At 36.1% G+C, this 24,869-nt stretch overlaps 1 protein-coding gene across 9 annotated transcripts in view; it reads right to left on the bottom strand.

Annotated features, from left to right (window-relative positions):
* MFF (mitochondrial fission factor) overlaps positions 1-24,869 on the bottom strand; it is a 44,120-nt gene that overhangs the window by 19,006 nt on the left and 245 nt on the right. For 3 of the 9 annotated variants that reach the window (XM_082658796.1, XM_082658797.1, XM_082658795.1), the window contains exons 2-8: positions 20,412-20,523; positions 19,468-19,644; positions 18,317-18,537; positions 17,225-17,394; positions 8,661-8,749; positions 5,843-5,917; positions 623-781 (exon numbers count right to left, since the gene is read on the bottom strand). In XM_082658796.1, the coding sequence (XP_082514922.1) occupies positions 623-781; positions 5,843-5,917; positions 8,661-8,749; positions 17,225-17,394; positions 18,317-18,537; positions 19,468-19,505 (752 nt within the window). In that variant the 5' untranslated portion in view covers positions 19,506-19,644; positions 20,412-20,523. The remainder of the gene's footprint in view (positions 1-622; positions 782-5,842; positions 5,918-8,660; positions 8,750-17,224; positions 17,395-18,316; positions 18,538-19,467; positions 19,645-20,411; positions 20,524-24,869) is intronic. The other 6 variants (XM_082658800.1, XM_082658798.1, XM_082658803.1 and 3 more) reach the window with 4 other exon arrangements.

Raw genomic sequence — 24,869 nt, forward strand, 5'->3', positions numbered from 1 at the left:
TGAACAAAGTCTAAGTATACACTACTAATGATTTTACTTGGAGATGTTCGAAAGTTAGATACACTATCCATACTGAAAAAAAATCAGCATTAAAAAGACAACAGCACCTGGGATTTTCAGTACAGGTGTGGAAATCCCTAGTTAAGAGGAAAGAAAAAAATCGTCCTGGCAGCTACACTGATATCATCTTCTCAGATTTGCTTCCTAATCCAACCACATTAGTAACATAAATGAGTGAATCAAAAGACTTACTGAAGAAAATGAGTACAGTTCAGTCCAACATCACACACTCAATCCAAAAGTACCCCTCAGCATAACCAAAAATGGAATCAGGTACTTAAAAACAGGTCAACAAAGTCTTGGGAAAAAAACCATTATACTTCCCGTGTATAATTAGTTATTAACTGAATTCCCTCCCTGACTGAAGAGAAGTTAACAGAACTTTGTGAAATGTGAATTTTGGACAATAATTTCAAATTAAAAGAAAGCAAAGCAAGCTGTTTTAAACCGCTGCATCTGAGAAAGAGACAAAGGCGCGAACATAAAAGGAAGACACCACAGTCCACTCATGAGGAGCCAAAAGACAGGCGGTAAAGTTGGCGCGAATCACAGGGCCGATCACCTGCGGCTTTCATCCAGCACATCCAGGATCTGCTGGCAAGCCCTACGAGTGGAAGACTGGATAAGCGACAAAATGCCACGAGCGGAGGAAGGATTAGCTCCATCTTCAGGTAGCATACGGGGAGGACAAACCCGAACCTGTTGTGGCGATGGTGTCACACTGTTTACACAAGCACAGCAAATGAAGAGAAAAACACTCAAGTCAGATTTGTATAAAACTTCAGCTCAGCAGTTTCCCCAAAATTTTAAGAATTATTAAAATTCTTAATTTTATAATTATTTAATTTAATAATTATTAAAATTATTAAAATTTTAAGAATTTCCCCAAAATTTCCCCCAAATTTTAAGAATTATCGTTTTCTTGCCCATTTTTCCCACCCTTCATTTTCCCCCAAAAGAGTCAAGCCAAAGAAGTTAATAAACATATTAAATTGCTTTAAAAAACAGGCTACCATGCAGTATCTGTAACTGTGGCTTTAAACATCAAATTGAACAAACTGAATATGAAAGAACAACTTTAAGAGGGAAGAGAACTACGGCAAGGAGTATATTCAACCCCCGCTTAAGAGAAGCGGCATTCTTTGCTTTGTGTGTATATTCCAATTCAGTAAACCAAGCCTCTAACAAACAACACTGTACTGCAACTTATGGATGGGCAGAACAGTCAGATAGAGAATTCTGGTATATAGGCGTCAAGGTTTACACACATGAATCCAAAGTGATTCCATGAAAATGCCATTTCAAATACTTCACAAAGACAATGAAGCAATCTGAGTTTATGACGAGTAAATTTAAAGATGAATTAAAGTTTCAGAAAGCTAACAAAAGCATTTTGATTACTTAATTACATTAAAGCATATGTTCCCTAGCTAAATGACTAAAACATAAAACTACTCCCAATTCTGTGAATACAATGAAAAGGTAAGGATGGATGTTAAACAGCTATTTCTGGGTTGCTCAGTGACAGTGACCTTAACCATTCTTTCACACGTGAGTTGCGATTCACAATTTCTTTGGCTCCCCTGACAGCACCTCCTAAAAGCTGAGAGCATTTGAATGAAGCAATTTTACAATTCTAACCTGAACTCTTTACTTTCAGAGGCCTGTCTAATGTTAGAGCATGATCAGCCATATGAGGTATCTAACTGACATATGGACTTGGCATCTGGTTTGTTGTAAGAGGTGTTGTTACAAGAGGACTATGGGAAGTGGGCTCAATATTTTTTCTCAGTGTCAGGGCAAGAACGCCTTAGACTAAACCTCATCCTTTTGTATTCTGCACAAAAGGGTGAAAGTGGAGCAGACAGTGAACGACTGAAAAGATAAAAGATTTTATTTTGATTTGTGTAAATCTTTTCTAACTTAACATGTATTTGTTTGGGAACCACAAAATAAGTGCAATAATGTTTGACAGGGGTAACTGTCGTCTAATATTATTCCCAGAGTCCCAGAAAATTAAAAACAAAATCTTCTCCACAATTTTGTGAATAACTTTCAATGTCTTGATGATCCAAAGTGAGAAGTACAATAAACATGAAAACCATGTTTTCCAAAGACTACTTAAAAGACAAAGATTTAAGCCAAATCTTGGCACACTGAGAAATTAATCTGTCAGGGCTGATTCACCATAGGAATTAGGCCTAATCGTGTCAAGATAAATGCAATTTTTCAGACGCAGGCTCATGGATGGTTACCTTAAACATCTGTCCACAGACTAGGAATCTTCTGTAATATATATAACGTATCAACAACAGTATATATATATATAGCTTATCAACTGACCCACAGTACTTGGCAAAACCCACCCTGCGTATCCAAGAAGAGTGAAAGAATCAGTATATCTGGGACTCAAAGTCTAGGTACTAGCCTTGCACTCATAATTCTCTTTAGGCAGCATGGAGAAAACCTGAAGCTCTTGCTCTTTGTGAGAAACCAGACTGAATTCATGTTAGAAAAGTGTCACCAGAGGCAGGAATGGAGTGGCCAGTTCTGTGTCAACATAAACAGGCAATCCATCTTACACTCTTCTTGATAGCAGTGCCAACATACCTGGATAAATTTATACTTAAGCAAGTTTTAAAACACTAATCAGTAAAATATCTATTGATATAATTAAAGCATTTGTCTTCGTATTTTGGGGCTAAATTGAACACTTCACATATCACTTTGTACTAGTAAATAAATTAGCTACATACATATTAAAGTCTATAATGATCAATATTTAGAATTATAATCTTACAGCAAAAACGCCGACAAACTGAATCCAAATCCATGAAAAAAGTTTGATGCATTTTTGCCCATTAAAATTTTAAAGGAAAGAAGGCTTCCTTTTTTTTTTTTTTTGCGGTATGCCGGCCTCTCCCTGTTGTGGCCTCTCCCGTTGCGGAGCACAGGCTCCGGACACGCAGGCTCAGCGGCCACAGCTCACAGGCCCAGCCGCTCCGCAGCATGTGGGATCTTCCCGGACCGGGGCATGAACCTGTGTCCCCTGCATCGGCAGGCGGACTCTCAACCACTGCGCCACCGGGGAAGCCCAGAAGGCTTCCTTTGATAGAACTCATTTTGTCAGAAATAAGCAGTAGGAATTGTTTATTTAAGTTCTAAAAGTACAAGTTTTTCCTGTCCCTGCACAGGAAATCAGGTAATCTAGAATAAATTATTTTCAGATTAATTGCAAGGAATTCTTAACATGGAATGCACAGAAGACTGAGTTTTAAAAACAGTCTATAAGGTCACTTTCAATTCTAAGATTCTATGATCACATAAAACTGGAATATGGTATTAAATGGAAAAAAATCCTACATGGTCTGTAATTGTAACTTAATAAGAAAACATGTTTATGAAGAAAGATAAAAGTTAAATTAAGTCTTCATCAATACTAGTAAAGATATTTCATCAAAGACTAATATTAAAAACATATTTGGACTTCAGGTTGTTTCTGAAAAGAAATTAGTTTCAAAGATTAGTAAGAAATTTGACTTTTCATTAATGTACATGGCAATCTTTCATAAACAGCAAAAACACAGTAGGAAGCATTTTATACAACACTTTAGGCAGTGTACATATAGATTAAATGCCCTTGATTGTTAATATTTATTCCTATCTACAGATGAACTGAATGATTAAATCATAAGATGACCACAGTTCACCCGAATTAGAAGAAACAGTCTAGCAATTCTTTCTTCTTCAAGCTTTAAGCAGTCTTGCAAGTCTCTTTACAAATAAAAAAATTTAAACTCAGCCATAAAAAGGAACGAAACTGGGTCATTTGTAGAGATGTGGATGGATCTAGAGACTGTCATACAGAGTGAAGTAAGTCAGAAAGAGAAAAACAAATATAGCATATTAACGCATATATGTGGAACCTAGAAAAATGGTACAGATGAACCGGTTTGCAGGGCAGAAATTGAGACACAGACGTAGAGAACAAACGTATGGACACCACGCGGGGAAAGCGGCAGGGGTGGTGGTGGTGGTGTGATGAATTGGGAGATTGGGATTGACATGCATACACTGATGTGTATAAAGTGGATGACTAATAAGAACCTGCAGTATAAAAAAATAAATAAAATAAAATTCAAAAAAAAATTTAAGATCGAAAAAGAATAAGCCCCATTTTAGCAACTGGTCTGATGCTAGCTGGGATGTCCAGCACTGGCATCAACTGTGACAGGAAACAGTTCAGAGTTGAGTTTCATCTCTGTCCACGCATCCACCCAACCAAAGTGGACTGACTTTTTGGCTTTTTTGTTTGTTTGTTTTGACGCATGAAATACTGTGAAAAAGTAAACATATTGCGAAGGCACTGAGATTATTTAAGCAGAAGGTATAATATTAGTAATTTAATAAAAAGGCATGTTGATGATAAACTGATCCTAGTAATGTTATAAAACAGCAAAATCTGTTTTATCTCTTTCTTTCATAAAAGATAAGGACATTTTCGGGCTTCCCTGGTGGCGCAGTGGTTGAGAGTCCGCCTGCCGGTGCAGGGGACGCGGGTTCGTGCCCCGGTCCGGGAAGATCCCACATGCCGCGGAGTGGCTGGGCCCGTGAGCCATGGCCGCTGAGCCTGCACGTCCGGAGCCGCCTGTGCTCCGCAATGGGAGAGGCCCATGTATCGCAAAAAAAAAAAAAAAAAAAAAAAAAGGTAAGGACATTTTGAAGAAAGCACTTACATTTACCATGCTATTTCATTAGTAATATCTCTCTCTTATGCTTACAGGAAATCTTACTACACAACTGCTGAGTAAACAACACTAGCCAATGTCAGAACTCAAACTTAAAAGATTTACTTGGCATAACTATGTCATTATTACAAGGTAAGTCCAAAGTCAAACACCTCTTTCTGTGTGGGTTGTCATAGGAACAGTGTTTCTCAAACTGTGAGGATTATCTCTTTGGTGAGGGCCCAGCCTCTTCCAAAAATACAGTAAAGGTAAGACAGTAAAATGGGGGAGAAAAAATTCTCACTGAAACACAAATTCTGTACCATTATGGTACAAATCCTGTACCATAAAATTTCTTTTGAAATTTTAAATAGAGAGAAAGCTTTAATTTATTGCCACTAAGGTAACTGACTAGTTCTTAGAAGCATAACAAGAGAATGAGAACAGGAGAAAAATCATTGGTTGCCAGAGTGGCTTCTGATACTTAAGAACTACATTAGCTGATGAATCTTATACTGCACGCCAAAGTGCCCCCTCCCCTTAGGAGGCCAGTCATTCCCACACCTAGTTCTAGCACATGTACAGAAAGAGTGGGTTTAATGATCTCAAAATATTCTTCCAAAGCATAATTTTAATCTATGGAATTAAAAAAAAAACTTAATGACAAACTACACTCAGACTCTTTGTCCTTTTGGGTGAAAATGAACAAGAAAAGATAGTATGCTAAAATTTTCAAAAAGATGGGGATCACTGAACCTTGTGCCAACCAGAGCAAAATGAAGGAAATGTAAAAGGATGCTTGGTGTAAACTATTCCCTTTTACTTTCACCCTTATACCCCAAATCATACATAACTTCCTTGGTCTAGTTATTTCTTTTCTTGACAAAGTGTATGATGACAGCTTGAGAAATCCTGAAACAGAGGTACTAAAAAGCCAAACAGTAAAAGAATTAGGGCATTACATGCCAATTACCTGGTGAAATATTAGTATAACAAAAAGCCTGCAAAATTAGAACAACTCCTATTTGTGAAAAGCAGAGCAGATAAAATCTTACGTGTACTCCGGTGCAGAAATCGGTGCCTGGAACCTTGAAATTTTATTTCTTGGAGCAGAATCTGATCTGTGCCACCTTAAATAATAATTATGCTTCTTTTTATATATTCAGCTTTTATAACACAAACAGAAAGCTAAATACGATTCTACTGGTCAATCGTTTCTGTGTCAATAGCTGACAATAATCAATCCTATTGTCTCTTGCAGGTAAATAAGAAAACAAAGGCCAGTGTTTCTGCTCTTATACCCATATAGACTTCTATTCTTAAAGCCAAGGAATAAATAAAGTGGAGGCAGGCAATGGTTTGTGCACAATGACACATAAGGAATCTCACATTACAAAGAAAAGACTACAGTAGGTAAAGACAGGAAGAGTCTAATAATTACTTTGGTAGAGGTAAAATACAGCCATGTTATATTAATAGTTTCTTCCTTACCACATTGCCAACATTAAATACATAGTGTGCTCATTATATTAAAATTCTAAAGTTCACTCAATGTAGATTCTTAAAGATGAATACAATTATAAATGATAAAATTAATAATGGTAGGAGAAGAAAGGGCAAGGTTACATTATTAACAAAAAGATGGTTAAGTATGTTACCAGGTAACGGTAACATAAATAACTACTAAAACAAAAAGTATGGTTGAGTAATGTAAGCATTTCACTGCAAAAATTGTATAGTTAAATATTCATGTTATTTTTACTACCAAAAATTAAAACATGAGATTCTGTTTTATTTAAAAATGCCATTAAGGCAACTTAAAGAAACAAAGAATTCAAATATTAGTTAACTTTGTTAACCTTTTCTGTTATGAGGACTTACATTATAGGTAACTGCAAAAATATCTATGAACTAATCATTTACTATAAATCATACTTCACTAGGCTGGTTTTTATATATAATAGAGCTGTTTTCTTTCTCTTCAACTTAACTCAGCTATCAATAATATATACTTTGTGGGGGAAAAACCCAAAAATGATGCTATAGTAAAACAGTCCTGTTTTTATTTCACTAACGGGAAGTTTCAAAGTAATTACGGACCTAAAGAATAAGCCATATCTTTATATAATAGGAAAGTTTATTAGAAACTTTTGGTGCCTTAGAAAGTATTACAAATAGAAAATAACAAAAGCCCTCAGGTGTAAGTTTAATCATTCGGAGAGGGTACTAAATATCAAGAAGCTACCTTCACCATAAATTATATGGTCTTTTCACCATTTGTGTAACATAATCGAATATATTCTAGAAAAACGGATTCCATGGACTGGCTGACATCACTGTAAGCCAGGTACCTTCAGGGAAACATACAGTTATCATAAAAACTTCGTATTAATAATGGTTGAACCTTGCAGATAGGCCTTCCCTGAAGGAGACATATATTCTTTTAAACTTACTATCTTCCCATATACCCCTTCAGAATAACTCTAACTACTTGAGGAGACATTTAAAGCTTCCCCAAGAAATGAGAACTGTTATAGTTCTCCTTTGCACCTAACACAAAAAAAGAGAGATCCTACCCCTATCAAAATCCCTTCTGCATCCTTATACTCTTTAGTCAAGTCTGAATTAGAACTTGATATGGTTTAACAGAAATAGTATAATTGCATTGTGCTCTAGTTATTTTGTATGTAAATTTAAATGTTTTGCTTTTACCTAGATTTGCAAGCTCTGTGAGAGACGTATCATCTGATTCTTTGGCCGTTCCCAGAGAAACTAATATGGACTTTCCTGGTGGTCCAGTGGTTAAGACTCCACATTTCCAAAGCAGGGAGTGCAGGTTTGATCCCTGCTCAGGGAACTAAAATCCCATGTGCCGTGTGGCCAAAAATAAAAGTCAGTTTGAGAAGCTAATATGATGCTTGATATCAAATATGGTTCATGGTGAATGAGCTTATGAAAACTGACTGAAAATTTAATGAGGAAGAAACATTAATTTACATTAACAATCTAAATCATCAATGGCTTTGAGACTTAAAATTCTGACCAGTTTTTAAAGGGATATTTTATTTTTTAAAACCCATTAATTTTAATAAAACAACAAAAAGCACTTGCCCAATTTAAAACATCTTATAGAGGGGTAGCTTTAAGATCAGGGTATAATGTAACCAAATGAGCAAGAAAGGTTGACACAAATAGTCTGTTAATGTATTTAAATTTTTGGAAAATGACAGGGATCCAAGAATTCAATGACTCAGTAGGCAGAGAGCTAAAAATTAATCCTGGAAAGTAAAAAAATTCGACTTGCTTACGCTACATTGTTTACCATGGCTCATAAGAAGCAGAGCTGGAAAGGGCTAATCCTGTGATAATCTTATGACAAACTGAGTAACTTGAAAATAAAGATGCTTCCTTAATAAATTGTTTTCCTTTTATTTTATATTTTTCCCCCCAACCTATATGCTAGATAAGCATTTTGGAAGGCTACATAACTGAGCACTTACTTTTGTCAATTTTTCTTAAGTATACTTTATAGGAGATTTCCAAAATAAGCAAATCATATTTATAGAAGACTATCATACACATAGAAGAGGATAACAGGATTGAAAAATTCTCACAACTAACAAAATGGTCAGACTTTAAGGCTATAAAGAGTATTGCAAAAATATAAAGTTGATGTAAATGTATAGTAGATTTCAAACACCATTAGAATTATTTTTTTCTCCAGGTTCTTAGGCATAAAACATACACTTCCTCCTCTTTTTTTTCATATTTGAGAGTTTAAAAAAGGAAATAAATTATTTAGAAAAGGATAGGACAGACAGTATATGGAGAAAACTTAATGAAGGAGATACAATGCTTAGTGGTTCTACTCACATGGAGTCAGTCCTGACCAGCTGTCCATTTTGGCGAACAGCATTTTCACTCATAGAGCGCTCTCTTTTTAGCCTGCCAACTGCACGGATCTGTTAGGCACAAAGAAGGGGAAAGGAATAGAGAATATTCTTAATAGCCTAGTAACTGCTTAGCATCAAAAGGACCTTTATCAAAGACTAGCCACAAAATTTACAAAGAAATAACCAAGAATTGCTACCAGGTATGTGTATTATACGTAGACATGTTAAAAAAAAGAACACCCTACTTATTATAATGCAGATAAACTTAGGAATGCTTATCTTCTTTACAAAAAAAGTTACTTCTAGTTTCTTTTTAAGTATCAATCTTACTTGGTACAATTATTAATATTTTTATTTATCATAATTTATACAATATACTTACATTATTTAAGAACAATTTACAATAGTTTTTAAAGGCACAAACACTATAGGACATGGGATACATTTGTACTCAAGTAAGTGTTCCTGGCTTCTGGGGTTAAAACAAATTCAGATTTGGTTGGATATCTGAAAACTAGACTTAAAAAAAGTTTTACTAGCTTAAAGGTTTTAGCATTCTAGAAATAGCCACAATCTTCCATCTCACACGCTCTTCTTACAAAATGTTATCACTGACCTCTTTCCATTAAGGAATAGAATCTATGTTCCCTTCCCTTGAAATTGGGTACTCTAGTGACCGCTGCAGAGATGATACAATGTGACTTCTGAGGTTAGGTCATAAACAACAATAAGGCTTCTGCCTTTTTCCCCTTCCCCAGGGGAGCTGTTTGAGATTCGAACAATGACACCATGACGTGAGGAAGCCCAAGCAGCCACACAAAAGGCCATGTGTAGGTGCACCAGCCAATAATACTGGCTGAGGTCCACACAACAGGTAGTATCAACTGACATGTGAGTGAGTAAACCTTTAGATGACTGCAGCCTCAAGCTGTGTGAGTCATAAACAGCCTTTGATACTTCCTAGCCTAGGCCCAGATAATATACAACAGAAATAAGCTTTCCTCATTATTCCTGATGCAAATACCTCACCCGCAGAATCCATGAGCAAAATTATTTGTTTTTGTTTCAAGCCACTAAGTTTAGGGTGGCTTATTAAGGGGCAATAGATAACTAGAACAATGGTAATCATTAACTTCACTTCTTTTTTAGAATTTTTTTTCGTCTTTTTTTTTTTTTACTACAAACACCCATGGCAACTTAATGGTTAAAGAAAAATTTGAACTTTACTGTAAAGGACAACTGGTGTGTGAAACAATAGACTTGATAATTAAGATTTTCAAAAATGCACACCCAGTATCTATTAATGCTCAAAGACTTGGGAATAGATTATCAGGTTATAAGCACCATCAAAACAGAATAAATCCTGTATTTCATGCCAGCAAAACTTAAAACTACTATGCAGCACATAATTTCAGAGACTGGTTTAGATTTGGTTATGGTTGTAAACCATTTACCCATCTAAACAAAAGAAAAAAAAAACAGAAAAGGAGTCGGTTCAGAGCCTACTGCAAGAGTTCTTTACAGTTAAACCAAAAATCAAAATTACTTGAAGGCATTTATATATAAAAACTAGCACCTCCACAATCAAATACACTTTACTCATAGTGAGCAGTACTGGGTTGCTTTGTGAGAATCCCACTGATGCTTGCCTGCCTACCTACTGCACAGTTGTGCTTGCTTTTTCTAGAGAACTGTTCTTCCACGTTGTAGGGATCAAGATGAATTTCCTACTATATTAGAACTGTTCCTCCTGCTATGTGGTAAGAACTAACATTCAGCAGATAGGAAGAGACAGGACAAGACAAATTAGTCTATGACTCCAACATAACCTGACAAAGTAGAGGATCCTAGGTCTGTTATTTTCGCCATTTGAGACCTGATTTAAATTATATCTTAACAGGAACATTAAGCTCGACATTACTAACATATTGAGGAAAAAGACAACATAAGACAAAAGCATATATTTGTTATGCCTTCATATGACCAGCCTGTATACTGTAATACCAAAGAACTTTGATACTGCCTGAGGTGATAAGCAACACGGTGATCTTTAAATACTTTCCCCTTTAGTTCACAATCATGATGGTTGTTTTTTTCAATTCAACAATTTTTAAAAATTAATTACATTTGTTCCCAACATTATTGAGATCCAATTGACAATTCAAGGTTTTAAAATGTCATTCAGAACCATCCTGCATTGATTACCCATTATAAAACTTACATGCACTCCTTAGGCTGAGAAATACAGTTTCCAAGCTTCAGGTAACTTCCTGGAAGTTAGGTCACAGGGTCTTCTGTGTCTAATTACAGGCATAAAATTCTCCTCTAATGTGCTTATACTCTGAGTTACTTTCGATTGTTCACAGAATCCTGGACAAATCAGTGTCCCCGAGGTCTTTGTTTACTGGTTCTCTAGATTTATCTAGAGCTTGTCTCTCCTTCAAGAATCTGCTCAGATGCCTCAGTATTTTCCCCTATACTGGTCCCTGTTTTTATTTTTTTATATAATGTTTAAAAGTTACACTCCATTTACAGTCACTACAAAATATTGTCTATATTCCCCATGTTGTACAATACATCCTTGTAGCTTATCTTACACCCAATAGTTTGTACCTCTCACTCTCCCATCCTCATATCCCTCCCACAAACTGGTAACCCTAAGTTTGTTCTCTATATCTGTGAGTCTGCTTATTTTTTGTTATGTTCACTAGTTTATTGTATTTTTTAGATTCCACATAAGTGATACCATATAGTGTTTGTCTTTGTCTGGCTTATTTCACTTAGCATAATGCCCTTCAAGTCCATCCATGTTGCTGCAAACAGCAAAATCTCATTCTTTTTTATGGCTGAGTGATATTCCATTGTGTGTGTGTGTGTGTGTGTGTGTGTGTGTATACATGGCACGTCTTCTTTATCCATTCATCTACTGATGGACACTTAGGTTGCTTCCATATCTTGGCAACTGTAAATAATGCTGCTACGAACACTGGGGTGCATGTATCTTTCTCGAATTGGTGTTTTTGTCTTTTTTCGGATATATATACTGATTCCCGTGTACTCCCTTTTTTAACAAGACACTTGTTTTACTTCTCAACACATACAAAATAAAAAACTGTAATTATATTAAAACAACCAGTAAGTATTACAAGCACATAGATCCTACCATAGCCTAGTTCTTCATAACCACTGTGATTACTAAACAACCCTCAGAAAATCTGTAGCAAAAACTAAGATTGAAAACTGATTTCTGAAATGTTTGTGTTATGCCTTTCATTTAGGCAGTTTTTTATTCTTTTTAGTATTTTTAAAACAATTTTACCTTTTTAAAAAAGGATTTCTTTTAATTCTGTCCAGAGAGAGAAAGGGAAATCCTCCACTTTATCATTTGGTATAATCTCAGTGAAAAATGGAGATTTATCCTCAAATAGTATGTAAGTTAGTTGCATTTTCAGTTAAGAAATAAAAAAATATAACTATTGAATAGAATTATTCAGCAAATTAATGAATACTGATCCTCTTTTTAAAAATAATAGTTCAGAGACAATCTGTGAATTGCTGTGGGACTTTTATTGGAAGAGGTAAAGCAGAGTTAAAAATGTGGGCCAAACAATCGGGGTGAACAGTCTTACCCCCCAAAACATATTCACTGTCCAAAATTTAAAATAATAAACTACCTGGAAAAATAATTAACCCAATGGGAAGGAAACATGGAATACATGTGTCAGCAGTGAATACAATGCCCATGCGATAGGGCCATGAAACAGTAACTGCACAAAGGATGTGAGTGCACATCTCTGAATCTTCCATGGATGAATGTGCATACATACATACAATTAATTAAGCTGTTCTTTTTCCTCTTCTCTCCCTTTTGCTCCATTCTACTCATCACAGCCCCAGCTCCTCTTTCCACAGGAGGGGAAAGGAAAGGGAGTTAAACAAACCATCACCAAATTGTGATCAGACCCACATTCATCAGCTTCTCAATTTTCAGAGCTACTGCCAGGACCCTTTTAAGTCCTTCTGAGTGTCCGGGAGTCCTTCCGCATTTCTTTTTCGTTTTTTAATTTTTATTGGAGTATTGTTGCTTTACAATGTTGTGTCACTTTCTGTTGTACAGCAAAGTGAATCGGCCATATGTATACATATATCCCCTCTCTTTTGGATTTCCTTCCCATTTAGGTCACCACAGAGCACTGAGTAGAGTTCCCTGTGCTATGAAGTAGGTTCTCATTAGTTATTTATTTTATACATAGCAGTGTATATATGTCAATCCCAATCTCCCAATTCCACATTTGTTTTAGGACGTGCCATATGGCTAAGTCACTCATTACACTTCAGGTCAACTATGTACTTTCACTTCACATCCTAGAGGTTGTCATGGCAATTGAACTGGACCATCACCCGGCACTGATAACCACCTGCTACGTCCTTACAGACTGTTGGACTACAGATCTAGAGCCCTCTGTTAGACACCCATGGCCTTTGTGTTGTCCTTAATGACAGCTTCTAGAGCAGCTGCTTTCCAAGTGTATTCTTTAAAGCACTCAGTTCTAGCTGGATATATTTCCTCCTAGCCCTTGAACTAGACACTTTGTACATGGTTGCTGTAGGATTTGGCATCCTGTGTAAAGCTTGCATGGCCTGGATACACTTCTTTTTCTGAAAACATTCATTGCCTTTGTTCTTTTCCAAAACCAGGTCAGGGTTTATACAGACCAATCTTCCCAATTCTTGGGACATTTGGGGTTCACTGCTGTTCCAGATTTATTGCAAAAATGAATGGCTTTCTCATCCTTCTCTTCTTTGAAGTAGAAGTTGCCAATTCAGGCAAAAGCTCTTATAACCTGTCTTTAGTCCAATTTGTTTCCTCTTCCCACTTCAGTGGTCTTCTCACAAAGCTCTTGGCCATTTATTGTAATTGATTTTTTCAAAGAAAACCACTGCTTGAGTGATGGGATATACTGATGGAGTCCAAATTTTTTACTGGGTCACACTGCTTCAAAGCTGTGTCAAGTCCTCATATTTTCCAACTCTTTTTCTTTACAGTTCTTCCTTTTTGTTCTCTGCAAGATCTTCTCTCACGGGCTCCCATCTGAAGGTAGTGTCAGTGTCACAGCCTCTTTCTCCTCATTCACACTGCCTAACCTATTCTAAGAACACTGAGAGCTGTCATGATTTGTGTACTTTGCAGTTCATAGCCAGATCAGATGGTTTATTGCACGGTTCTTTATTAGTTCCCTGTAGGTAGAATCACCAAGCAATGGTCTTTCCGAATATTAGCAGAGATTAGGCATATTGAAAGGTTCATCAATTTCCTCTACCTCCAGATTTTATAAACCCTCTCTGAGCTAGGGGGATTATATGCTTCGTGTTTTAAGGCCTCTTCACATGTTCACTTGGATACTTCAAGCCAGTTTAAGAAGTCAGTACGTTATTTTCTGCAAATTTATTTCTTGTATCAGTCAGGCTTTTAAACAAAAATCGTATAGTGTTCCTCATAAGTCACCTTCAGGTATTCTTCTTTCTTGCCACAGGCCAGTGGTTCTCAACTGGGTGTGATTTTTTCCCTCCAAGGGACATCTGGCAATGTATGCAGATCATCTTTTCTGTCTTTTTATTGTGATAAAATAGACATAACACAAAACTCACCATTCTAACCATTTTAAAGTATATATATTATACAATTCAGTGGTATTCAGAACATTCACAGTGTTGTGCAACCATCACCACTATCTAGTTTCAGAACATTTTCATCCCCCCAAAAGGAAACCCCAAGATTAAGCAGTCAGTCCCAAGTACTCTCTCCCCTAAACCCCTGTCAACTACTATTCTGGATATTTCATGTAAGCAGAATCATACAACATATGGCCTTTTCTGTCTGGCTTCTTTGACTTAACACGTTTTCAAGGTTCATCCATGTTGTAGCATGTATAAGTACTTCATTCCTTATCATAGCTGAATAATACTCCACTGTATGGATGGATATACCACATTTTGCTTATCCATTCATCAGCTGAAAGGCATCTGGGTGTTTCCACCTCTTGGTTATTTGAGACATTTTTGATTTTCATGACTTGAAGGATGCTACTGGCGTCTCGTAGATGGAGCTCAAGAATGCTGTTAAATATTTTACAGTGCAAAAGGACAGCCCTCACCACAACAAAGAACTATCTAGTCTAAAATGTCATAGTGCTGAGGTTGAGAAACCTTGGCATATGTTGTAAAATGATTATTACAGAATAAATGATTTAGGGAATCTTACTTGATATATTCTAAGTAGCATCCGAATGAATAATCAATGTTATCAGCACTCAGGGCCTTACTACCCTTCCATTTCAATCCATTTTGTAGAAGCTACCAGAACTCTGGTTCCTTCCCTTTTCTCCTCTGCTCACTAGTTGATTGCCTCTTGAGGGCCACCTGACCCTTCTATGGACTGAAGCACAGATCATCACCTTTGCTTTCCTTTTAATAGGCAACTAGTACTAATATCGGAAACTCCTCTCCTACATCTCAGGATTTGGCCCCTGCCAAAGGTTTTTTTTTTTTTTTAATTGAAGTATAGTTGATATACAATATTACATAAATTAAAGGTATACAATATAGTGATTCACAATTTTTAAAGGTCATACTCCATTTATAGTTATTATAAAATACTGGCTATAGTCCCTGTGTTGTACAGTATATCCCTGTAGCTTATTTTATACATAACAGTTTGCACCTCTTAAACCCTTACCCCTCTACTGCCCCTCCCTGCTGGTAACCACTAATTTGTTCTCTATATCTGTGAGTCTGTTTCTTTTTTGTTATACTCACTAGTTGTATTTTTTAGATTCTCAGACTTACTTCACTTAGCATAATACCCTCCAAGTCCATCCATGTTGTTGCAAATGGCAAAATTTGATTCTTTTTTATGGCTGAGTAATATTCCATTGTGTGTGTGTGAGTGTGTGCATGTATGTCACATCTTCTTTATCCATTCATTTGTTGATAGACACTTAAGATGCTTCCAAATCTTCTGCCACAGGATGTTAATTTTCACAACAATGATATTTGTACCTATTGAACTTTTCACATCAATTAGAACATGTACTAAACATACTACACATATTATTACATTTAATTCTCTCAATAATCATATGCAGTTGGCATTATTCTTATCATTATTTTAGAGATGAGCCTTGGAATTGTTAAATAACTTGCCCAAAGTTATGTGGTTAATAAGTAACAAAGTAGGCCTTCAAAATTAGGTTAATTCTCAGCCTCAGCTTTTCACTCCAGTGCTATACACTTTGGACATTTATCACATTTGACTATATATCAATTACAGCAGGAGTAAACCCAACATGGGCTTAAAACCTAGGTCTCCTGAGAGACAGTACTCGTCTTGTTTTCAGTTGGTTATTCACACCAAGTAGGCACAAGTGTCTAAAATGGTGGGAGCATAAAGATCAGAAGACAAACAAAACCTGAAGAATATCAAAGGGAGGGTTTCTCTCCTGGCAGAATCCTCACTCCAAGACAATATTATACACAGACCACTACAAAGGAACCATGTCTCAATGCACAGTGTCTTACACAAAAGCTCAAAAAATGTCTGTTAAATAAATATCAGTACAATTCTGCAAGTACCTTAGTGCCTCTTCAACGTGTGAACATTCAAATTTAGTACTCTTCACCGAGTAAATACCTAGAATGTCTAAACTGGCACCTAGGAGTGTATTATCTGAGTCACCTCAGCTCAAACTTCCAACCTAAGAAAAGGTCATACCTAGTACTAGGAAACTGCACTCCCGTAGGTTATATGGGTGATTTACCCTCTTAGGAAAGGATTATATGAAAAATGAAAGACAAGGGCAGTTCCATTATCAATAAAAACATATCTTTGCACACTGTTTTATACTAGCATCATGACAACACAGGAATTTAGAAGTTATAATGAAAAAGTTGCAACTACAGAAACCACAGAAAAGGAGTCTTACAAGATTGGCCCTGAATCAACAGCAAAGGCAAGATTTGAACTTTGCAACTAATACCTTATTAGTCCATATACTATCATATTTAGGTCAACAAGGCCATTAACATTACACAACACGGTAACTAACTCAGTAGAAACTTTCCAGCAAGCAGGGAGAATAGGTAGTATCAAGGGGAAAAAAGAGCTTTCTCTGCCATTTGCCAGACTGCTTTTATAACAAAGTGATGCATTAATTTTTTCCCATGCTAAACTTCCCAAATTTTTCTGTATTGCTTAAAGTGTAACTCCCAGCCATAAAAGCTCATCCTTCAAGACCACATGAATGTTAATGATTTCCACAAAATTGTCATTTTCCTGAAATATAATATTTAAATTAAAAAAAACCCAACAGCATAGTATCTCATTTGGGGTATTCATAAGCCAGAATTTATAGTAATCAATGTTCCATGCAAAAGGATTCCATTACATATTACCAATGATATGATTTATAGCCTCTTAACTCCTCTTTAACTTTTGCTTCTGTCTCTATTACTTCAAATTCAGATGATGTTAAAACTAGCACTTACTTCTTCACTTTGAGGGGTTGGAGGAGGTTTTTCTAAATCCAGAAAATCTAGTGGTCTTTCACTTAGTGTAAGTACACGAGGTGGTGTTTTTAGTGCCAGAGGTTTGAAGGGAGTTGACTGTATAAGGTCAAGATCTGCTGGCCTTGAAAATGGAATGTCTTCATTATTTCCTAAGCGTAGGGGGAAAAAAAAAAAAGGAAAGGAGGGAGATTTTTAAAAGACATAGGTTTTATTAAAATGTATTTGCCATTACACACCCACTAGCAATAGCTAAAATTAAAAAGACTAACAATACAAAGTGTTGCTGAGTGCAAATGAAACTCTCATATGTCACTGATGGGAATATAACAGGGTACAACCAATTTCAAAAATAGCTTGACAGCTTTTCATAAAGTTAAACGTCATAACTTATAATATGATCTAGCAATTCCACTCCTAAGAGATATGAAAACACATGTCTTCATAGCAGCTTTATTCCTAATAGCACCAAAAAGGAAACAACCCAAATGTCCACCAACAGGTGAATGTATAAACAAATTGTGGTTTATCCACACACTGGAATATTAGAAATAAAATGGTATGAACAACTGATACAGCAACAATATGGAAGAATCTCAAAAACATTACATTAAGCAAAAGAAGCCAGACCCAAGAGTATATAGTGTATCAGTCCATTCATACGAAACTCTGGGAAAGACAAATGTGATCTCTGGTTATAAAAAGGAGATTATGGTTGCCTGGAATTGAGGGGTAGGAACTGAATGAGAAACCTTTTGGCGGGTAATGAATATGTTCTATATCTGGACTGTGGTGGAGGTTACATAGGAGTATACATTTGTCAAAACTCATCAGGCTGTACATTTTAAAATTACACCATTTTATGTATGTAAATTATATCTCAATAATTAGTTGAATTATTAAAAAATACTAGTTGAAATTTCAGACTATTGTAATTTACAAACTTTTTGAAGAAAATGTAAAGTTGCATTTCCCAACCCCTTTCCTAAGTAACATTTTGAAAAATCCCAAAAGTTTTCATAAAAATATATAAAATACATTTATCAGGCAACTTTATAAACAAATATAAAATACCTGCTACAACAATTCTCTCTGGAACCTGCATAATCACACTAGCATTTGAAACTCCTTCTTGGAATCCTTGTTCCAGGTCAGCATTTGGCGGTGCTACCTTTAATTTTTCCGGGACCCTCATTCGCTGACTAATACCTTCGGTGTATTCCATTTCATATTGAATTCGACTAATTTCCGCCATCTCAGCAGCACTGGGAGAAGGAAATGCTGCCCCACTCACTCTGCAGGCAAAAAATTTAGACAGGGGTGACTGAGTGTTAAAATGTCAGTCTTTTCTATGTAGTGAAGTTAGGATATCTTTTAGAAAGAGCAAAGGAGACTTCTCATTCGTGAGTACTGAATACATCCAAAGGAAAAATAAAAGATCAAAGAAAATGTTCTCCTCAACATAATACCTTCTCACTTAGTTGAAACTGCACCTTGAGGATATTGCTTAGGAACAAATTTTTTAAATTATTGTATAACCACAAGACGAATGAGCACACACATACACTCTCTTCCTCTCTGCATAAAGAGATATGCATGCTGCTTACATAACTCAAAAATGCCTAAAATAAAACTTCAATAGAAATTTCCTAATGAATTATATGAAGGGAAGCTGCTAGAACTTTATAAAAATGAAATTAGAAATTCCGGTCATGCATGGAAAAAATAAAACCTTTTAATAACGAATATCAGATTCATAAGGTAAATAATGTTAATTCTAAATTTACTAAAAAAGAAGCAACCCCCTGAATTTCACAAAATAAAAATGAAAACTTCTCTTACTGAATGTATATCTGATGACTGAGATGAAATGAATACCAAATACAGAATATACACTAATAAATCCTTAATGTTTGCATTCATTTTGAGGGACTACAGTGTGAAAGTTTCACACTATTAATTTGTACTCAGTATCATATTTACATGTATATTTTTTAAAAACATGACATGCCTTCAAACAGAAAGACAGGACAAATGCATTGAGAAACCTAAATCAGAGAAGGATCCATGCTCCAGGGAAATGCAGCAGAAAGGAAGTTGCCCCAAGATACAAAATGCTGACAGAAGTGTAAAGGAACAGGATTAGCCTATGGGCAATCAGCTTTAAAGCAACTATGTCTCAAACCTATAATGTCATCAGCTCAACTGAATAAAATGTCACTGACCTTCCTAGTGATGTGTCATTGCTTGTTCGTTTACTCATTTTTAATACAGTAAATACACGTTTATAATAGCTATTAAAGTACTGCCTCCCTGTAGTTCAGTTTATTTACACAACAATTCCCCTATAGATCTGAATTTTTTTGGAGGTGTACATAACAACACGGAAACCGCTTTTCCAGCTGTAAAAAAGAAAGAATAAAAATCAGTATTTCAACAATTCATTTCATAAGAAAACTATCAATAAAAGTAAATATCTACTTAAAATTATTTTTGGATTTCAACCAAAATCAATTTCCAAATCTCTCCTAAAAAGAGTTATTCTATACCTCAAAAAAATATAAAGACTGTTTTAAGCATAGTCACTGTATTATGATTTTGCAAACGGGATAAAGAAAAGCTAATCAAATGTATATACAAATGTGAAGTCAGATTAAAAGAAAACATTTTGCCATAAAACTCCTCTAATTATTATATTCTAAAGGGGGAAAAGATCCTTTTCTTTTTCAGCCTAAGTACAAATGAAAAAATTATGAAAATAATGTAAAGGGCAGAAAAATGTATTTGAAGTAACCTAATATTTGATGTATAAGTAATGGTTTCTTTAAAAGGAAATAACTTTGAAAGCCAAATTACACTACATTTTCAGCAGAAGGTATTATATATAAATCCAGGTCAATAAAAAATTAAAGACAGTATAAATGTAAGCCATAGCTGGGACATTTCTTAAACTCCATGTCAGAGATATATCACACATTTTAAACTCCACCTTACTGACATGCTTTGGAGGGTTCTTAGAGGTTGCTAAGGGGCTAAGCCCTGACAAATGATTACTTATGACTGCTAACTTGCACCCTTCATTCTTTACCAAAATGTGTGAATTTTCAGGATTTGCATGCAAATAGTTTAAAGACTAAGAAAACAGAGCCAAAAGAAAATTTTTACTCACAAAAGTGTACCAACTACTGCTTGCTTTTTGGCATTATCTGTTTCTGTGCTTCATATTAAATCCTTTAACTTGCTTCAATATGCACGTGCTGGATTTAGAGCCACTTTTGTCCCTGGGGGAGAAAAAACAGGAGCTAACTGAAAAACTAGATGATACTACCATTAGGGATTCATTGCTGGAAATACTCCAAATAATGAAAGTCACTAAAGATGTACAACCTTACCTTAAAAAAACCAGTAAAATAAATAAAGAAAAAATGAACAAGCTTACCACCAATTTTAGGTCTAGAGACAGAACCCTACAGCCATTCACTAGTTAATGCAAGATAAAAGACAATCATTGTTTCTGATTTGAAACAAAGGAAAACATACCTGATGAAAAATACTTATGTTTAAAAGAATCTTAATACTTATGTGTATAAATAAGTGTATATATAAGTGTATATATATATACACACAAATTAAGGAGGAGCAAATGCATTGGCTAAATTTTCATCCAGCTATTTTCATTCAGTATTTAATTTCATATTTGTTTCATTTCATTCCCAACTTTAATTTGGTATTTAATTTGAACCAGTAACACACGCACATGGTACAAAGTACACAAGAACACACAGAGATGTAGGGCCAGAAACTATAAAACTCTTACAGGAAAACATAGGCAGAACACTCTATGACATAAATCACAGCAAGATCCTTTTTGACTCACCTCCTAGAGAAATGGAAATAAAACCAAAAGTAAACAAATGGGACCTAATGAAACTTCAAAGCTTTTGCAAAGCAAAGGAAAACATAAACTAGATGAAAAGACAATCCTCAGAGTGGGAGAAAATATTTGCAAATGAAGCAACTGACAAAGGATTAATCTCTAAAATTTACAAGCAGCTCATGCAGCTCACTATCAAAAAAACAAACAACCCAATCCAAAAATGGGCAGAAGACCTAAATAGACATTTCTCCAAAGAAGATATACAGATTGCCAACAAACACATGAAAGGATGCTCAACATCACTAATCATTAGAGAAATGCAAATCAAAACTACAATGAGGTATCACCTCACACCAGTCAGAATGGCCACCATCAAAAAATCTACAAACAATAAATGCAGGAGAGGGTGTGGAGAAAAGGGAACCCTCTTGCACTGTTGGTGGGAATGTAAACTGATACAGCCACTATGGAGAACAGTATGGAGGTTCCTTAAAGAACTACAAATAGAACTACCATACGACCCAGCAATCCCACTACTGGGCATATACCCTGAGAAAACCATAATTCAAAAAGAGTCATGTACCACAATGTTCATTGCAGCACTATTTACAATAGCCAGGACATGGAAGCAACCTAAGTGTCCATCGACAGATGAATGGATAAAGAAGATGTGGCACATATATACAATGGAATATAACTCAGCCATAAAAAGAAATGAAGTTGAGTTATTCATAGTGAGGTGGATGGACCTAGAGTCTGTCATACAGAGTGAAGTAAGTCAGAAAGAGAAAAACAAATACCATATGCTAACACACGTATATGGAATCTAAAAAAAAAATGGTTCTAAAGAATCTAGGGCCAGGACAGGAATAAAGATGCAGACGTAGAGAATGGACTTGAGGGCACGGGGAGGGGGAAGGGTAAGCTGGGACGAAGTGAGAGAGTAGCACTGACATATATATACAGTACCAAATGTAAAATAGATACCTAGTGGGAAGCAGCCACATAGCACAGGGAGATCAGCTCCGTGCTTTGTGACCACCTAGAGGGGTGGGATAGGGAGGGTGGCAGGGGGATACAAGAGGGAGGGGACATGGGGATATATGTATATGTATAGCTGATTCACTTTCTTATACAGCAGAAACTAACACAACATTGTAAAGCAATTATACTCCAATAAAGATATTAAAAAAAAAAGAAAGAAAGAAAAGAAAAAAAAAAGAATGCACAAAGAAAATAAAGTGTCCCACCAGATCCTATCCTATAACCACCTAGGTCCCCATAGGCAATCTCTCATCAATTTCTGTGCCTCATTCTAAATGAGATACTCTTCTTATAATTGTGCGTATATATCTGAAGCACAGTAAAAGCTTATAGTTAAAACTAACACTGAAAAGAGATACCTCAAAAGAAGTATAGCCTTGGGACATTATAAACTGAAACTTTATAATAATAAACAAGGGACGCAATTGCTAGAAAAACATTATCTCCCTGAAATGTGCTATTCTCCACATTCCATTTACTACATTTCAGCCTTCTTATTAACTTTCCACTAGTACATCCCACGGGTCTCAACATTTCATTTTACAGCAACATCTTCTCTTACAAGACTCTCTGAGTTTGCAAAGTATCCCAGACTTGGATCATAAAGGTGGACAATGAAAAGACAACTTCTGGAAAAAGTCAAATTCTCCTGTAGCCAATCTGAGCTACTGACAAAATAGATGGAACTTTTCTACTAAGATTTAACATTGTACTGTTCCAATTACTGGCTTTTCTGCTTAAGTAAAATAGATCAAAATCTAATTTTTTTCTCCCTCATTAGACTGTGACATTTTTGTTAATATCTTTTGGCAATAAAGAAAATAAATTTCTCATTTGGAGTTAAGATACTAACTCCAATTTTGTCACTTACAATCTACTAGGCAACAAGTACATGAGTCTCTGTGATATAACTAAGGAGACAAAAATCTGTCTCAGAATCATAGATGATCTTATATCTCTACTTTCTAAGCCCGGTGGTTTCCAACCATCAGTAACTTACCAACTTCATGCTTTTTTTTCCATACTCACACAGTACGTATACTTAATCTTTTCTTTAACTCAATTTTTAAAAACCTTAAGTGTATTTTAAAAGGAAATTTTACATTACTATTTTATTTTATTTATTTATTTTTTGGCCATGCAGCTTGAGGGATCTTAATTCCCCAACCAGGGATTGAACCTGGGACCCTGGCTTTGGAAGTGCTGAGTCCTAACCACTGGACCACTAGGGAATACCCTTACATTACTTTTTTAAACCATGGACTTAATGTACATATATAAAGACAGGTAACAAAAACATAACTCTTACAAAAAACCCTCATCTGCAAACCACCTAAAGTCAAGTCACATCCCACTTGTGGAAAGTGTCCCAATTTGGGGACACAATGATTCAAGCCTGACTTTCTTATTTTCTATATCAGAACACTGGGATGCAAAGTAGCCCAGGAAGTCACAGAAACAACCTGGGTCAAATTGACTGTGGTTGCAAAGATTTATATAATTCTCCAATTACCAAAAAAAATGTTGGGTTGTTTGTCGCTTATTATGTGGACCTAGTTCAAGGCTTTTATACAGTCACCCTGTTTCAGTTCTCTTTTCAAGCAACTATACTTAAAGAATGGGTGTATGAGAAAATCACAGTGTAGTAACCCAGGATTAATTTTAATTTTTAAAGAAAAATCACTGAAAACTTGGAAAAATACAAATTAACGAATTTTAAAATAAGGTTATCAATCCACAGAAAACAAGTTTCAACACAAGAAGGGAGGACAGTAACAGCTAAACTTTGTAATCATAAAATAAGGCAGCCCTATCAGACAGGAAGGGATAGAAAACACAATTTCCTTTTGGAAAAATCCAGCAAAACCAACTCACGAGTGCTTGAAACCAAATAGATAGCAGGTCCCACCCACAATTTAATTACAGGGGAAGAGACTACTAGGTACAACTAAATCGCTCTAATTGTTTCTGAATCTATCCTCCTCAGGGTTTTTCCTTTGGGATATCAGACACGGAAACAAATGTTTTTCATTTAGGGTGAGAAAACATTTAAAATCCTTCAGTTAAAGTCTCTCAGTGGGGTGAGAGGCCTGTAAACAACTGGTTCTATATTTGGGAACAAGGGCCCTAAAGCTTTTATCTTTTGCAACTAAAAGACGCCACCACTTTTGAAAGCATTCTCCTCCCTCGAGAATGCCCCCTGCTCTAAAGTTGTAGGCTGCACCCGAGGGTTTTCTTCTAAATACCATATAAGCGGAACTGCACCTGCAGACGAAGGTCAGAGGCTTGTCGGAACGGGAATCCGAGCTTTCCCCATTTCCCAGCTCCTGGAATGAAATCTAGGAGCATCTCCGGGCATCCACACCTGCGAGCAAGGATGCTTACACAGCGGCCCGACCAGGGACCTCCCCGAGGTACCTGGGCTTCCAACAAGGCCTTTCTTTTCGAACACGTTCTTTTCCACAAAGTAAAGACAAAACAAACCAAAAACTACTTTTAAAGACGGCAGGCATCGGGTTCAAGGTCATACTAAAAGGTACCAGGACCTTGGCTGAGAAGGATGAGAGAATACTACCAGCCAAACCGCGCTTGAAGCTCTCAGGACGCCCTAAGGAGGAGGAAAGCCCAGGGTTGAGGACAAGAGGCTCTGGGGTCGGGCCTCCGGCCAAGACTACGCTACTAACGGGCCGGGGCCGCAGCGGGTCC

The sequence above is a fragment of the Grampus griseus genome (genome assembly GCF_964374135.1).
Source record: "Grampus griseus genome assembly, chromosome: 7".
Lineage (NCBI taxonomy): Eukaryota > Metazoa > Chordata > Mammalia > Artiodactyla > Delphinidae > Grampus > Grampus griseus.